General features: G+C 41.9%; 1 protein-coding gene across 9 annotated transcripts in view; it reads left to right on the forward strand.

The window, feature by feature from the left end:
* The window catches only part of LOC134351835 (TOM1-like protein 2), a 175,696-nt gene that overhangs the window by 20,058 nt on the left and 137,419 nt on the right, over positions 1–18,219 (forward strand). For all 9 annotated transcript variants that reach the window (XM_063058615.1, XM_063058616.1, XM_063058618.1 and 6 more), the window contains exon 3: positions 7,266–7,344. In XM_063058615.1, the coding sequence (XP_062914685.1) occupies positions 7,266–7,344 (79 nt within the window). The remainder of the gene's footprint in view (positions 1–7,265; positions 7,345–18,219) is intronic.

Consider the following 18,219-nt stretch of genomic DNA (forward strand, 5'->3'; position numbering starts at 1 on the left):
CAGTGATGTTTGCCAACTAGCCTTTTACATTTACTGATTTCCAATTTGTGTAAACTATTTAAGAATCTTCTGAATTTTGCAAGATAACAGTGCATCCACTATATCCACGGCATTAATTACTTCCACTAATGGCTTTTTCCCATCCAATTTTGGGTAAGGCAGCACAGTTCTAGATTAGACTAGAAATTACTAAATATAGTGGATTCTGGTTTCATGGGCCATTGGTTAATCAGAGCAGCCACTTATTTGGAACAGCTCTTAAAGAACAATAATTGAGAAAATAACCGGGATTCCCTTTGTTTATTTGGGGCAGGAGACTGTTGTTGAGCAGGTTCCAACTAGTATGAATCAAATGCACTTGTGTGGCTGTTAGACACTACACCATGCTTAGAACAAACAGTTTTTGAATAGTGTTAGTTGTGTGTGTTTGCGTTTAAATTACCCATTTGGGTTGACGGCTGTCAATTAAAAAAGAATGATTTTTAACAAATGTTGTGCCAGGAAATTTATTGTTGAATAATGCATTGCAGGAATGCAATGAAGGCAGTCCATTATCTACATGAGGTGTCTGCATTGATTTTATTAACTTACAGTCAATTGAAAGGACAGGGCAGCATCTACAGGATGAATAGTATCCTTTCTTGATACTATTAGGAACTAATCCACAGTTTTATAGTACTGTATTTGTTATAGTAGTGTTCTGATTTGTTCTATATTTCATTTAAATATATAATTTGTTACTCATTTGAATGGTAGTTTATAATTTGTATACATTTTTAACTATTTCCATGAAACCAGCTAACTGGAGCAGGGGCTTAATTGGGCCAAATGTACTGATCCTGATGTTCCAAGCTTCACTTTATTGTCAAAGTATGCATATACAATACAACTCTGATAGTCGTCTTTTCCAGATAGCCATGAAATGCAGAAAAAAAACACAGGAGTGGTTGAAAGAAAAGACATTAGCCCCTGCCCTGCATGAAAAGGAAAAAGAAACAAAGCTCGCAAACCCCAAATCCCCCACCCGCTCCCTCACACAAAAGCTAACAGATGGCCCAGACAGAAAACGGCAGCTGGAACATCAAACCCCAAACCCCAACCTCCTTCCTTGCAAAAAAAAGCAACAATAACATTAAACTCCCACTTCCTCCCTCGCAAAAAAATCCAGCAACAATAGCATCAAATCCCCCAGTTCCTTCCCTCGCAGAAAAGAACAGCGGCAATAGCATCAAACCCTCAACCCCCTTTCTTGTACACTAAAACTAACAAAGAAAAACCAACAAGAACATCAGACCCTAAATCCCCAACCACTTCATCTCACAAAAACTGACATATCATTGAATCATTGTATCATTTCTTAATGCATGCATTTCTAAGTGACAATAAACACGGACTGAGTGTCCTCATAATCTAATATAGCCCACCTGGAATCTCAACTTGCCAGTCAGCAACAAGAAGAAATATTGAAGAAGAGCAGTGTAAACTACAGTCCAATAATCACATAAATCTGTCCCAATTAACCAGAATCCACTGTATATCCAATATTAGTTACATATAGAAACAATCTTCCAATTACTATTTCCATCACTTGCAACAGTAACTAAAGTTCCATCAAACCGATCCTTGAAACTACAGCAGTTGTTCCACTTTGTACTCCCTTCGTCTCCAATATGAAACTCTGGCCTTGGTCTAAACAATGATCGTTTAAATAAATATATATAATTTCCTCCTTATTCTTGCTAATTAAGTGACATGTTTAGTCCTAAAAGAATTTTTCTGCGAGCAAAGAAACCTGCTAATTTACTTGTACTTGATATGTTTGCTTGTAATATGCAAACCTTGGCTTTGTATGATGGCTCAACTCTGTACAATCTAACTGTTGAATTGAACATACAAGTCAAGTCGTGGGTCACAACATGCAGTACTTTGGTATCACGGATGCACAATGCAGCTCCCTGAGACAGTTTCCAGTTATTGATTATAAGAATGTTAATGCTTAAAGATAATGGCTGTGGTGAAAGAATACCTACATGCAACAATCTCCCTCATTCACTTTCCAAATGCACTGTGGAAACTCATTTGCTAAATAAAGAGAACAAAAAGAATAGTTGACTGTTATATCATTAGTTCTACCAATATTTAGCGTCACAGTGGAATGTATTCTGTAAATCTGCAGTAAAGGTAAAAAATTTTATGTATTCACTTGGTCAGCCTGCATCAGAAGAAATGTTTTTTTTTGGGGGGGAGGGTGGTTGCAGTAAGTACTTTTCCACAGAACAAAAGGAAAATATTGGAATTCTTATAGTACAAAAAAATAAGATGGTCATTCTTTGTCCCTGATTGTGCAAGTTTGAGTTATAACTGGAGGTTAATGGAAAAAAAAATCAAAATTGTCCTGTTTTTAATTCATTTTAATGTTAATTTTAACACATTCTACCATAAAGGCCAATTGTTCAAAACAGTAAAAAGCTGCATGCTTTAGTGGTTTAAATTATTATTCGTAAATGTGCACATTTTTTGTTTAATCAACGAACTCCTGTAATAATCTTTATCTTGCACCTGAAATCACTGATACGTACATTTCTTAATTTAGGGCCACAGTATTGAAGGAATGGCTGATTTTTTTTTAACACAGTGCTGGAGGAATTCAGCAGGTCAGGCAGCATATAAGAAGGAAAATGAGCAGTCAATGTTTCAACCTGAAACACTTAATCAACAGTGGAAAGGAAGGGGAAAGAAGCCAGAATAAGGTGGTGGAGGGAGTAGAAGCAGTACAAGCTGGCAGGTAATGGGTGAGACTAGGTAAGAGTGAAGGTGTGTGGTTAAGGGAGGGAGAATGAAGGAAAAAGCTGGGAGGTGATGAGTAGAAGAGCTGAAGGGCTGAAGAAGAAGGAATCTTGTAAGAGGGGATAGTGGACCATGGAAGAAAGGAAAGGAGGTGGAGCACCAGAGGGAGATGAGGAGAAGAGAAGTGGGTGAGAGGGAACCAGAAGGGGAATGGAAAAGAAAGAAGAGGGTGAAATTACTGTTCATGCTGTCAAGCTACAGGCTACCGAGATGGAATATGAGGTGTTGTCCTTCCAACCTGAGTGGGGCCTCATTGTGGTAGTAGAGAAGGTCTTCGAGCAGGGGTTCCCAACCTTCTTTATTGCATGGACCCCTACCGTTAACTGATGGGTCTGTGGACCCCAGGTTGGAAACCCCTGCCTTTGTTTAAGGCCTCCTCTCCTGACATGTTGGAATGGGAAGTCGAATTGAAATGGGTGACCACTGAGAAATTCCCCCCCCCCTTGTGGTGGATGGAGCAAAGGTGCAAAGAAGTAGTTCCCCAGTTTATGTTAGGTCTCACCTGTGTAGAGGAGGCCAGGTTGCATCCTTGGAGAAATGTGTCCTCTCAAAATAAATTAATCAAAGTCAAGCTTATTGTCATATGCACAAATACATGTGTGCACAGATGCAATGAAAAATTTACTTGCAGCAGCTTCACAATAAAGACATACATTGAATGCAATTTTAGAAGAAAGCACAAGTTAGAAGGAAAAGTCCATTTTAGTGCAAAGTGATCAAATTGGTCATAGTGTGGGAAACTGTAGTGATTAGAGTTATGCTGATTGGTTTAAGAAACGAATGGTTGAAGCAAAGTAGCTGTTCTTGAACAGTGGTGTGGGACTCAAGTTCAAAGTATGTTTATTATCAAAGTATATACAAACCCCATTTCCAGAAAAGTTGGGATATTTTCCAAAATGCAATAAAAACAAAAATCTGTGATATGTTAATTCACGTGAATCTTTATTTAACTGACAAAAGTACAAAGAAAAGATTTTCATTAGTTTTACTGACCAACTTAATTGTATTTTGTAAACATACAAATTTAGAATTTGATGGCTGTAACACACTCAACAAAAGTTGGGATAGAGGCATGTTTACCATTGTGTTACATCACCTTTCCTTTTAATAACACTTCTTAATCATTTGGAACTGAGGATACTAATTGTAGTAGATTTTCAATTGGAAATTTTGTCCATTCTTGCTTGATATAAGACTTCAGCTGCTCAACAGTCCGTGGTCTCAGTCATCTGATTCTCCTCTTCATGATGCGCCATACATTTTCAATAAGAGATAGATCTGGACTGGCAGCAGGCCAGTCAAGCACACGCACTCTGTGTCTACAAAGCCACGCTGTTGTAGCCTGTGCAGAATGTGGTCTGGCATTGTCCTGCTGAAATAAGCATGGACGTCCTGGGAAGAGACGTCGCCTTGATGGCAACATATGTCTCTCTAAAATCCTAATATACACCTCAGAGTCAATGGTACCTTCACATACATGCAACTCACCCATGCCGTGGGCACTGATGCACCCCCAGACCATCACAGATGCTGGCTTTTGCACCTTTCGCTGATAACTATCTGGATGGTTGTTTTCATCTTTGGCACAGAGAACTCGACGCCTGTTTTTTCCAAAAACTAGCTGAAATGTGGACTCATCTGACCACAGCACACGGTTCCACAGTCTTTCAGTCCATCTGAGATGAGCTCAGGCCCAGAGAACTCGCCGGTGTTTCTGAATAGAGTTGATGTATGGCTTCCTCCTTGCGTAATACAGTTTCAAGTTGCATTTCTGGATGCAGTGACGGACTGTGTTGAGTGACAATGGTTTTCCCAAGTACTCCCAAGCCCAGGTGGCTATAATTGTCACAGTAGCATGATGGTTTGTTAGGCAGTGCCGCCTGAGGGCTCGAAGATCACACGCATTCAACAGTGGTTTCCGACCTTGCCCTTTACGCACTGAGATGTCTCTGAATTCTCTGAATCTTTTCACAATATTATGTACTGTAGATGTTGAAAGACCTAAATTCTCTGCAATCTTGTGTTGAGAAATGTTCCTTTTGAACTGACTAACAATTCTCTCACGAATTTTGATACAAAGGGGTGAGCCACGACCCATCCTTGCTTGCAAAGACTGAGCCTTTGATGGACGCTACTTTTATACCCAGTCATGATACCTCACCTGCTACCAATTAGCCTGCTTAATGTGGAGTCTTTCAAATCGGTGTTACTTGAATATTCTGTGCACTTTTCAATCTTATTTTAACTCTGTCCCAACTTTTGTTGAGTGTGTTGTAGCCATCAAATTCTAAATTTGTGTATATTTACAAAATACAATTAAGTTGGTCAGTAAAAATATTGAAAATCTTTTCTTTGTACTTTTGTCAGTTAAAGGTTCATGTGAATTAACATATCACAGATTTTTGTTTTTATTGCATTTTGGAAAATATCCCAACTTTTCTGGAAATGGGGTTTGTATATGTTACTCTGCTCTCAAACTTCCCTTCCTCCACCATCAACTCTGTTCTCAAACGCATCTCTCCCATTTCTCGCACATCTGCTCTCACCCCATCCTCCCGCCACCCCACTAGGAATAGGGTTCCCCTTGTCCTCACCTACCACCCTACCAGCTTCTGGGTCCAACATATAATCCTCCGTAACTTCCGCCACCCCCAATGGGATCCCACCGCTAAGCACATCTTTCCCTCCCCCCCCCACCTTTCTGCCTTTCACAGGGATTGCTCCCTACACGACTCCCTTGTCCATTCGTTCCCCTCCCCCCATCCCTTCCAGTACTTATCCTTGTAAGCAGAACAAGTGCTACACATGCCCTTACACTTCCTCCCTCACCACCATTCAGGGCCCCAGACAGTCCTTTCAGGTGAGGTGACACTTCACCTGTGAGTCGGCTGGGGTGATATACCTCGTCTGGTTCTCCCAGTGAGGCCTTCTGTATATTGGCGAGACCCGACGCAGGCTGGGGGACCATTTCGCTGAACACCTACGCTCTGTCCACCAGAGAAAGCAGGATCTCCCAGAGGCCACACATTTTAATTCCACGTCCCATTTCTGTTCTGATATGTCTATCCACGGCCTCCTCTACTGTCAAGATGAGGCCACACTCAGGTTGGAGGAGCAACACCTTATATTCCGTCTGGGTAGCCTCCAACTCAATGGCATGAACATTGACTTCTCTAACTTCCGTTAATGCCCCACCTCCCCTTTGTACCCTATCCCTTATTTATTTATTATTATTATTTTTTCTTTCCCCCTTTTTTCCTCTTTTTTTCTCTTTTTTTCTCCCTCTGTCCCTCTCACTATAACTCCTTGCCCATCCTCTGGGTTTTCCCTCCTCTCCCCCTCCCCCTCCCCCTCCCATGTTTAAATCTCTTACCATCTCTTCTTTCAGTTAGTCCTGACGAAGGGTCTCGGCCAGAAACATCGACTGTACCTCTTCCTATAGATGCTGCCTGACCTGCTGCATACACCAGCATTTTTTTGTGTGCGTTGCTTGAATTTCCAGCATCTGCAGATTTCCTCATGTTTACTACTTTTAAGATTTGTTTTCTTTCAGGTATTTGTGGGGAAAAATACAATTGAATTTAGAAAAAGTATACTTAAAATTGACAAACACCAATGTGCAAAAGAAGATGAGCTGTGAACAATACTGAGAACATGAGTTCTAAAGAGCCTTTGGAAGGAAGTCTGGATCATAGAAGCAGTTCGGAGTAGTGGTGATTGAAATTATCAATGCTGGTTCAGGAGCCTGATAGTTAAGGGGTAATGACTGTTTCTGATAGTGTGGGACCTAAGGCTTCTGTACCTTGTGCTAGTTATAGTAGTGAGAAGAGAACATGTCTTATGGTGGGGTTCTTTGATGGATGCTGCTTTCTTGTGGCAGTGCTCCATGTAGATAAATTTGCTGGTGGGATGGGCTTTGTCTGCGATGGGCAGGGCTGTGCCCACCACTTTCTACAGCCTTTTCTGCACCTGGACATTTGTGTTTCCATACTAGGCTGTGATGCAAACGGCTAGGATACAGTTCGGTGATGTGCTGAATATACGCTACCTTCTAAGAAAGTAGAGGTGCTATCGCGCTGCCTTTGTGATGACATTTATGTGCTAGTTCCAGGTCAGATACTCTGATATGCTGAGGCCAAGAAATTTAAAGCTAAAGCTATTGACCCTCTTCACCTCCTTTGCCATGATAAAGACTGGCTCATGGACCTCTGGCCTCTTCCTCCTATAATTGATAATCATCTCTTTTGTTTTTGCTGAGTGAGAGGTTGTTGTGGCACCACTCAACCAAATTTTTAATCTTGCTCCTATATGCTGATTCGTCACCACATTTGTTTCTGCAACAGTGGTGTAGTTAGCAAACTTAAATATGGCATTAATTTAGGTAAATATGGCGTAACTTAAATTATTGTCTTTTATAGACCTAAAGATGCAATCAAGGCTCTGAAGAAAAGGCTGAGTGGAAATAAAAACTACCGCGAAGTGATGCTTGCTTTAACGGTGAGTGGTAAAGAAAATAATTGCAGGTATGTGCATCTGAGAAATGTTTTGAAGTATCCAGCACAAACTATTTTTGAAGTGCAGTCATCACAGAATAGATGAGCATCATGATCAATTTTAGCAAGGATTTTATTTAAAAAAACAGATTTTGTTGCATGTGAGTTTGACTGTGGAGTAGCAGGAGCAAGATCTATGCAAGAGCAGGAATCATTTAAAAACAGGAAGTCTGGTTGAGTTTCACTCAAGCCAATAAAAGGAAGTTGGGTTTAAGCAGAGTGGCCATTGTTGGAGTGGGCAGAGTGAGAGTAGGGAACTGAGTCTTTGGTGAGAAGAGGAGGCCATTTTGGATCGGCCATTGTGTGAGTGGGTCAGTGGAGGAATCTTAAGATCTGAGGCTGTGGCTTGAGAGGCTTTGCAAAGAAGCACGGAGGGAGTAGCTGGAAAGAACAGGTAAGGTTTTTTTTAAATATAGTATTTGTATAACTAAAGAGATAACAAATTAAATAAAATGGGGATGTAGCTGCATAATATAGGGGCTGGTGAGCCCCATTGTGGTTCCTGGTGAGCATATGTACAGCAAGTGTTGGCTGCTTGAGTTCAAATTTGATATCTAGAATCTGAGCCTAAAACACTGCGATATATCAGGTGGGGGAGGAGTTACCTGGGCATTTTGTTTCCGGAGGTAGTTGCACACATTAGGTTAACTACTTCAAATTTCGTCTGTGGCTTGGATCAAGTGGGTGTGACTGAGTGAGGCAAGTAGGGAAATCAGAGAGGTAGGACTGGAGGAGTCTCAGCTCTTGAGCTTGCCCAGCAGGTCTGAGATTGCTGCTACCTGTGAGGATGAGAGTGGGGTCTGTAGGAAGGATGAGCAACAGAACCATATTTCAGGGAGCCATTCAAGAGGAGGGAAGAGAAATTCAGCGGTTCAAAGGTCCAATTTAATGTCAGAGAAATGTATACAATATGCATCCTGAAATGCTTTCTCTTCACAAACATCCACGAAAACAGAGGTGTCCCAAAGAATGAATGGCAGTTAAACGTGAGAACCCCAAAGTCCTCCCCCACCCGTTCCCTCCCCCCTGTGCATAAGGGGCAGCAAGCAATGATCCCATCCCCCAGCAAAAAAAAGCGCACCCGCTAGCGAGCACAAGCGTGAGCTAGGCGATAGCAAAGACTTGCAGTTGCCCCCAAAGACTATCGCATTTCATCTGCCATTTGACAAACCACAGGTTCTCTCTCTCCCTGGCAAGTCCTGAATGGCCAGTCCTAAAACCCCGAGAATGGGTCCCATTCCCGCAAAGAACCAAAGTCTGCGTGTAACTCCAGGTCAGTGTCTTCGAAAGAACCCTGAAAGGGAAAAATAAAGGTATTAAAGATGGAAATAGAGCTGTTTCTGAAGATACAAGCAAAGGAGTCACTGTTTAGTGCCATCTTAACTCAGCTTCCAGGACAGATAATGTAGTTGTAATTGAGGAAAATATAGTTGGACGAATAGACACAATTCTCTGTTGCACACATCAAGAGTCCCAAAAGCTGTGTTGTGTGCCTGGGCTTGGGACGTCGCATCTGACCAGCAGAAAAATTTGGAGTAGGAGGGGAGAGATCCAATTGTCGTGGTCTTTGAGTATCAAGACTTGGGAAGAACAAGGAAGGAGGTACTGCTGAGGGACTTTGAGCAGCTAAGGGCTAAATTAAATGCAGAACCTAAAGGGTAACAATCTCTGAATTGTTACGTGAGGCACCCACAGCTCCAATCTGCTAATTAAATTTACCAATGACACTACATTGATTGGCCTTATCTCACAATAACAAGGTGGCCTATAGGGAAGAAGTCATCTCTCTGACACAGTGGTGTCAAGAAAACAACCTCTCCCTCAATGTCACAAAAACAAAGGAGTTGGTTGTGGATTACAGGAGGAATGGAGACGGGCTAACCCCTATTGACATTAATTGATCTGGGGTTGAGAGTGTAAGCAGCCTCAAGTTCCTCGGCATCCACATCACCGAGGACCTCATGTGGTCGGCACACACCAGCTGTGTGGTGAAAAAGGCGCAATAGTGCCTCCCTCACCTCAGACGGTTGAGGAAGTTTGGTATGGGCCCTCAAATCCTAACAATTTTCTACAGGGGCACAATTGATAGCATCCTGATTGGCTGCATCACTGCCTGGTATGGGAACTGTATCTCCCTTAATCACAGGACTCTGCAGAGAGTGGTGCGGACAGCCCAGCACATCTGTAGTTGTGAACTTCCCATGATTCAGGACATTACAAGGACAGGTGTGTAAAAAGGGCCTGTAGGATCATTAGGGACCCAAGCCATCCCAACTACAATCTATTTCAGCTGCTACCATCTGGGAAGCGATACCACAGCATAAAAGCCAGGACCAACAGGCTCCAGGGCAGCTTCCTCCACCAGGCCATCTGACTGATGAGCTCACACTGATTTGAGTGTACTCTATATTACACTGTTCTATTTATTATAAATTTACTATGATTGTACACGGCACATTTAGATAGAGACTTAACAAAGATTTTTACTCCTCACGTATTTGAAGGATGTAAGAAATAAAGTCAATTCAATTCAATGTGCAAATTGACACGGGGTTAATAAGATCAGAGAGTTAAATGTGTGGCTCAAAGACTGATGTGAGAGGAGTGGGTTTGAATTCATGGGGCATTAGCATCAGTATTGGCAAAGGAGGGAACTGTTCTGATGGGACGGGATATACCTGAACCATATTGGGATCAGGAATAACATAACAAGGGCTGTGGACAGGGCTTTTAACTAAATAGTAGAGAGGTGGGCTCAACAGCTTGGAATTTTCCAGTCCTCTGGAACCATTCCAGAATCTAGTGATTCTTGAAAGATCATTACTATTGCCCCCACAATCTTTTCAGCTATCTCTTTCAGAACACTGGAACCTTTGATCATCTAGCCCAGGTGATTTGTATGCATGTTCAGATCTTTCAGCTTCCCAAGCATCTTCTCCTTAATGGTAGCAACTGCACTCATTTCTGCCCCTGACACCTTTGAGTTTTTTTGACATACTGCTGGTGTCTTCTACAGTAAAGACTAATGTTAAATACTTGGTTCGTCTGCATTTCTTTGACCCCCATACTGCCCCTCCAAAGGTATTTTCCAGTAGCCACACAAACCAAATTGGAAAGGTGTTCACTTAAGGAAAAATGTAAGAGTGGATAGTGTAAATTATAATCATAATTTGTAAGTTTCGGTTGTCTGTAAGCATTTATTTTCATTAATTTATAATGAATTGGCTCTCAGTTTTAATGAACAGTAGTAAAGATTCTGGATACATAAGCACGGTAATGCAGTTCAAAAGCAAAATTCTACAGATCTTAAGAATATAAGAATTAGAAGAAAGAGTGGACAGTTTGGTCGCTTTTGCATGCTCTGCTGTTTAACAAGTCATGGCTGATCTTTTTGTTCAGTTCTCCTTTCCTGTTAATTTCTTGTCTCTTGATTCCATTAATTATAAAAACTCTGAGCTTTGCCTCATCTTTGCACCAATCCTTTCAAAACCCATCAGAACTTCCTACATTTCAGTGGGATCTTTCAAACACTATTTATTTAATCAGATCCACCATTCCAAAAATTTATGTGATGAACCTTTTCTTGTACTCCCTCTGTCATGTTTATCTTCCCTTGTAGTGAGATTAGACTTGTACATGTCATTCCAGATGCAGTCTCACTAGGCCCTTTAAAGTTGGAGAGGACTACCTCTATTCTTGTACTCAAATACTTTTGCATCAAAGGCAAACATGGTTTACTACTTGTTTACTAACCCTACATATTAACTTGTAATGATTTGTTTACAGGAACATTCAAATCGGTGCTTTTCAATCTCTCACTATTTTAAAGAAAAACATTTTCCCCCTCCAATATATATGTACACAATCTTTCCTTTTTCTTATGTTCAATCAAATAAACTCTTCTCAGGCTTCCAGTTGAGTACAAGTGTTTTTTTTAATTGACGTTTCGATGACAAACTCTGCCATCTTCAGCAGTGATAATGCCTGGGCATGTCTAGTCTGGTGGTATTTATATCCCCGTTGTTCTTCCATCTGTCCGTCCCTCTTGATTGCTTAGTCCTCATCCAATCAGGTTTCTGCTGTCCCACCTCGTTTACAATCAAATTCCAGTTCCTACTTAAAGCGAGACCTTCATCTTTGTTAAAGTTCTTTTCCTCTAGTTTTTAATAAAGATGAAGGTCTGGCTTTAAGTAAGAGCTGAAATTTGATTGTAAACAAGGTGGGACAGTGGAAATATGATTGGTTAGTCCTCATCCAGTCAGGAGGGATGAATGATGGGGGGGTATAAATACCACCAGACTAGATATGTCTGATGAAGATGGCAGAGTTTGTTATTGAAACATCGGCAAAAATTAATTCTTATACCCGGCTGGAAGCCTGACAGGAGTTTATTCGTCATATACTCTGGTAAGGCACCATATCTTTTATATTCTATCCATTGTCATCAATTCTTTTAACCTACCTTTATCCCACTGTAACTTCTTTGCATCCACCTATAGCCCACAGCTTGGTTTCACAACTTGAATATATTACAGGCAGTCCCCGAGTTACGAACGTCTGACTTACGAACAACTCGTACTTACGAACGATCTGCCATAAAACTTATTATATTAAAAATTCATCGGCTGGAGGAAGGAGCCATCTGCCATTCATCTGCCATTTTAAGTTGGATCACGTTGCTGTTCACAGTGTGCTGAGTGTGTAATTTTGTATTTGGCTGAAATTTTTCTTAGCAAGAGTCACCCTGACCCCGCCCCCCTTTTCCAGTCAGCACCACCCCCACATGTCCCATTTAACCTGTCTCAGTGCGGGTGGACTTTAGGACCCGTCGCCCGCGGCTGCTGCTGAATCTGCAGTGTTTCTGTTCCGTTGACGGAAAATGATCACGATTGAATATAAAGTGGAAATAATAAAGCGATTGGAAAGAGGTGAAATGCCATCAGTCATTGGAAAAGCGTTAGGCTACAGTCAGTCAGCGATCGGAACAATTTTAAAGGATAAAGTGAGAATAATGGAGCACGTGAAAGGCCCTGCCCCGATGAAAGCTACAATTATTACTAAACAACGCAGTGGTTTAATTATTGAAATACATACGTTTCTTAAGTGTTTTATATGCATAGAAAGGTGAAGTATACTATATATACTAAGACAAACGTTTGACTAACTGGCGCTAAATAATACCGGATGTACCTGTTCCGACTTGCGTACAAATCCAACTTAAAGACGGACTCAGGAACGGAACTCGTTCGTAACCCAGGGACTGCCTGTACACTTCTTTTCATTGATTGATATAGATTGTGAATAGCTAGGTCCTGAGCACTGATCCTTCTGTCACCCCATAAGTCACAGCCTCCTAACCCCACCTATTTTCTGTCCTTTAACCCATCAACAGTCCATGGTAGTAAATTACCCTAATATTGTCTATTCTATTTTTGTACAATAATCTCCAAAATGGCCACAGCAGTGGCTGCTGTCATTCATTCAGGCTATGAGAATCTCCCATTTAAAATGCAAAGGCTGAGGCTTCACCAGTGCTTTCTTCTAGATTGCATTTATGTCACTCATTGTTACACAGTCTTGGGTAACTAAATTTATTGTACCAATTCAAAGGGGTGCGATTGCTTTCTGGGGGGAGGGGTAGCGAGGTAACTTATTCCCTCCCTAATGTCTTGCAGTGTCTGAATCTCAGGCTGTAGTTCACTAACTCTGACTTGTTCTTCAAGATGCAGGTGCATAATGCAGGTGTGATTCCCATATATTCCAAGGGGTTTCTAAAGGGGCAAAAAAAGTACGTAGCTTGCCATAAATATTTCAAATAAAAGATGGAAAATGCATGGCAATCCCCACATTATTTGGAGGGAGGGAAGGGAGGGTAGGATTGTGTTCCATAAACAGCTTGATTTGCTTTGCAATTTTTCAGTAATCGGAGGCAATGTCAAATGTGCATGTCAAGAGACATGAGTTGGGGGGGGGTGTAAAAAAATTTAATTTAAAAAAATTATTTGTGTTTTTTCACATTCATTGAGCAAATTTTATTTCATTTCTCAAATTTTTGGGTAATGATTTGTGATTTCTGTGTGGGCAAATTTCTGTTATCCAAATGGCAATAATGTGGAGTTATCTGTACTCATCAATTTAGGCCACATATAGGAAGAGTAGCAGAGGGAATGTTTAAGGTCAGAGTTTTGCTTCTTTTCTCATAGATGCAGCCTGACCTGAGCATTGCCCACCAGGAAGGTCTCAAAGCTCTCCACTTCTTTTTGGATGTCCAGTCCCTATATACCTCCATTTCCCACCATGAAGGTCTCAAAGCTCTCCACTTTTTGGATTCCAGACCTAACCAGTTCCCCTCTACCACAACTCTCCTCCATCTAGTGGAATTAGTCCTTACTCTTAATAATTTTTCCTTTGTCTCCTCCCACTTCCTCCAAACTAAAGGTGTAGCCATGGGCACCCGTATGGGTCCCAGCTATGCCTGCCTTTTTGTTGTTCTTGTGGAACAATCCATGTTCCAAGCCTGTACTGGTATCTGTCCCCCACTTTTCCTTTGCTACATCAACGACTGCATTGGTGCTGCTTCCTGCACGCATGCTGAGCTCGTTGACTTCATTAACTTTGCCTCCAACTTTCTCCCTGCCCTCAAGTTTACCTGGTCCATTTCCGACACCTCCCTCCCCTTTCTAGATCTTTCTGTCTTTGTCTCTGGAGACAGCTTATTTACTGATGTCTACTATAAGCCTACGGACTCTCACGGCTACCTGGACTATTCCTCTTCCCACCCTGTCTCTTGCAAAAATGCCATACCTTTCTTACAATTCCTCCATCTTGGCCGCATCTGCTCTCAGGATGAGGCTTTTCGTTCCAGGACGAAGGAGATGTCTTCCTTTTTTAAAGAAAGGGGCTTCCCTTCCTCCACCATCAACTCTGCTCTCAAACGCATCTCTCCCATTTCACGCACATCTGGCTCACCCCATCCTCCCGCCACCCCACTAGGAATAGAGTTCCCCAGTCCTCACCTACCACCCCATCAGCCTCCGGGCCCAACATACAATTCTCCGTAACTTCCGCCACCTCCAACGAGATCCCACCACCAAGCACACCTTTCCCTCTTTCTGCTTTCCACAGGGATTGCTCCCTATGTGACTCCCTTGTCCATTCGTCCCCCCCTTCCCTTCCCACCAATCTTCCTCCTGGCACTTATCCTTGTAAGCAGAACAAGTGCTACACATGCCCTTACAATTCCTCCCTCACCACCATTCAGGGTCCCAGACAGTCCTTCCAGGTGAGGTGACACTTCACCTGTGAATCGGCCGGGGTGATATACTGCGTCTAGTACTCCCAGTGCGGCCTTCTATATTGGCGAGACCCAACGCAGGCTGGGAGACCATTTTGATGAACACCTACGCTCTGTCCGCCAGAGAAAGAGGGATCTCCCAGTGGCCACTCATTTTAATTCCACGTCCCATTCCCATTCTGATATGTCTATACACGGCCTCCTCTACTGTCAAGATGAAGCCACACTCAGGTTGGAGGAACAACACTGTATATTCTGTCTGGGTAGCCTCCAACCTGATGGCATGAACATTGACTTCTCTAACTTACGTTAATGCCCATCTCCCCTTCATACCCCATCTCTTATTTATTGTTTTTTACTTTTTTCCCCTTTTTTTCTCTCTTTCTTTTCTCCCTTTTTCTCTCTCTCTCTCTCTCTCTCTCTCTTTTCTCCCTCTGTCTCTCTCACTATAACTCCTTGCCTGCTCCCCACCCTCTGGGCTTCCCTACCCCTTTCTTTCTCCCTAGGCTTCCCATCCCATGATCCTCTCCCTTCTCCAGCCTTGTATCCCTTTTGCCAATCAACTTTCCAGCTCTTAGCTCCATCCCTCCCCCTCCTGTCTTCTCCTATCATTTTGGATCTCCCCCTCCCTCTCCCACTTTCAAATCTCTTACTATCTCTTCTTTCAGTTAGTCCTGACGAAGGGTCTCGGCCCGAAACGTCACTGTACCTCTTCATATACATGCTGCCTGACCTGCTGCGTTCACCAGCATTGTTTGTGTGTGTTGCTGTTTTTATGTCAACATTATTATTCTATCATTATCATCCTTAGCTTGTTGAAGTCTCTTAAGACAGTCTCCTCTGTGTCACTACCATATTCCCAAACCTTTTGATGCCTTTTATGGCTAGAAATTTATCACCTTTTAAATATGGTGATATGTCTTCCAAAGCCTTCTGTTGTACAGATACATTTTCTTGTGAAATTGTTCTCATCTGAGTTCTAGGCATCATAGCCTTGAATAGACTGTGAGCTCTGGTTCAAGAAACCCCAGTCAGAGGAAGTATCACTCCTTCATCTAGCTTTTTATAGTTTCTATACATTTCAGTCAGATTTCTTATTCTTGTAAACTCTTATGAATATAGGCATACAATAATCTAGCCATACCAGGAATCAGCTGGTGAACCTTTGTTGAACCTGCTGTGTAGAGTATCTATCTTTTCTTGCTAGAAAATGAAAACTACACAATAATCTAGATGTGTTCACACCAAGATCCTTTATAATTAAAGTCAAAGGCGTCCTTGCTCCTATATTCAAAAATCTATGGATATACAGCCAATAAACATCATATGAAAATCAAAAACAGCGAATGCTGGAAACACTCAGTTCTGGCAGCATCTGTGGAAAGAAAAATAATTGATGTATTTCAAAAATTTTCTGTTTATTGTCAACATCCCATTTTCTGCTTGCTGCGCCTCCATGTTGCTTTCAGTTGGTGAATTTTATCATGGACCTCAATCAGAATGGGGTTAAATTTCACAACATAGTTGTTTTGCCACAATAGTACAGTGCTAGACATAAAAATTGCGATGTTACAAAAAGTAAATGGTGCAAAAGAGGAATAGCGAGCTAGTGTTCATGGGCCTTACAGAAATCTGGTGGTGAAGGGGAAAGTGCAGTTCCTAAGATGTCGAGTACGGGTCTTGGGGACTTGCTGTCCTCACTGATGATAGTATTGAGAAGTCAGTATGATCAGCCTTTCTCAACCTTTTGCCCTACTTTTTTAATCCAAAAATAATTGTCACTGCTTTTTTCAGTAAAAAATGAACTTTTAGCCAACCTTTCTTGGGGGGTGGGGGGTTGGCGGGGAGAGAGGAGAGAAAACTGGTAGTTAAGCTTAGCTTGCCTTTCTTGAAATTAATCTTTCTTTCCCTTTCATAAATGTTAAAAACTCAATGCAGACATAATAAATTTCTGGCTTAAAATAACTGGCTTAAGCTAAAATGGGATCTGATTTTTCAAAGGTAGACTTGGTAGATTTAATTTAAATAAAGGTTGTAAATTTTATTTGATGCTGTTTACAACAGGAGAATTTGTTGACAATGTTGAATAGTAAAGTGGCTAAAAACCATAAGCCAAAGCAATATGAATGAAATGTAGTTACGTAAAAGACTTATGCATAAGATAAGGATGCATAGAGTTGAGGGTGCTGTATCAGCATGGATAGAGGATTGGTTAACCATTAGAAAGCAGAGAGTTGGGATACAGGAGTGTTTCTCTGGTTGGCTATCAGTGGTGAGTGGTGTGCTGTAGGGGTCGGTGCTGGGCCCACAACTATTCACGATATACATTAATGAACTGGAAGAGGGGACCGACTGTAGTGTATCTAAGGTTGCTGATTACGCCAAATTGAGTGGAAAAGCAAATTGTGCAGAGGATACGAGGAGTCTGCAGAGTGATATAGCTGGGCTAAGTGAGTGGGCAAGGGTCTGGAAGATGGAGTACAATGTTCATAAATTCAAGGTCAACCACTTTGGAAGGGAAAATGGAAGATCAAATTATTTAAATGGTAAAAGATTGCAGCATGCTGCTGTGCAGTAGGATTTGGGAGTGCTTGTGCATGAATTGCAAAAGGTTAGTTTGCAGGTACAGCAGGCTATGAAGAAGGCAAATGGAATGTTGGCCTTCATTGCTAAAGGGATTGAATTTAAGACCAGGGATGTTATGCTGCAACTGTATAGGGTACTGGTGGGGTTGCATCTGGAATACTGCGTGCAATTCTGGCCTCCTTATTTCAGGAAGGATATGCTGGCTTTGGAGGCGGTGCAGAGGAGGTTCACCAGATTGATTCCAGAGATGAGGGGGTTAGACTGTAAGAGGAGATTGAGTCGCCTGGGATTGTACTCGCTGGAATTCAGAAGGATGAGTGGAGATCTTGTAGAAACATATAAAATTTTAAAAGGGATTGATAAGATAGAGGCAGGAAAGTTGTTTCCACTGGTAAGTGAGATGAGAACTAGGGGATATCGCCTCAAGATTTGGGGGAGTGGATGTAGGATGGAGATGAGGAGGAACTGCTTTTCCCCAAAGAGTGGTGAATCTGTGGAATTCTCTGCCCAGTGAAGCAGTGGAGGCTACCTCAGTAAATACATCTAAAACAAGATTTGGATAGATTTTTGCATGGTAGAGGAATTGAGAGTTATGGGGTAAAGGCAGGTATGTGGAGCTGAATCCATGGTCAGATCAGCCATGATCTTATTGAATGGCAGAGCAGGCTCAATGAGCCAGATGGCCTACTCCTCCTATTCTTATGTTCTTAAGGTTCGTCCATCATCATCGATGAAGACCTCAATAGACAATGAGCCAGCACTGCCATTCACTGTAATCATGGCTGATCATCCACAATCAGTATCCAGTTCCTGCCTTATCCCCATAACCTTTGATTCCGCTATCTTTAAGAGCTCTATCCATCTCCTTGAAAACATCCAGAGACTTGGCCTCCACAGCCTTTTGGGGCAAAGCATTCCATATATCCACCACTCTCTGGG

The sequence above is a fragment of the Mobula hypostoma genome, chromosome 9 (assembly GCF_963921235.1).
Source record: "Mobula hypostoma chromosome 9, sMobHyp1.1, whole genome shotgun sequence".
Classification (NCBI taxonomy): domain Eukaryota; kingdom Metazoa; phylum Chordata; class Chondrichthyes; order Myliobatiformes; family Myliobatidae; genus Mobula; species Mobula hypostoma.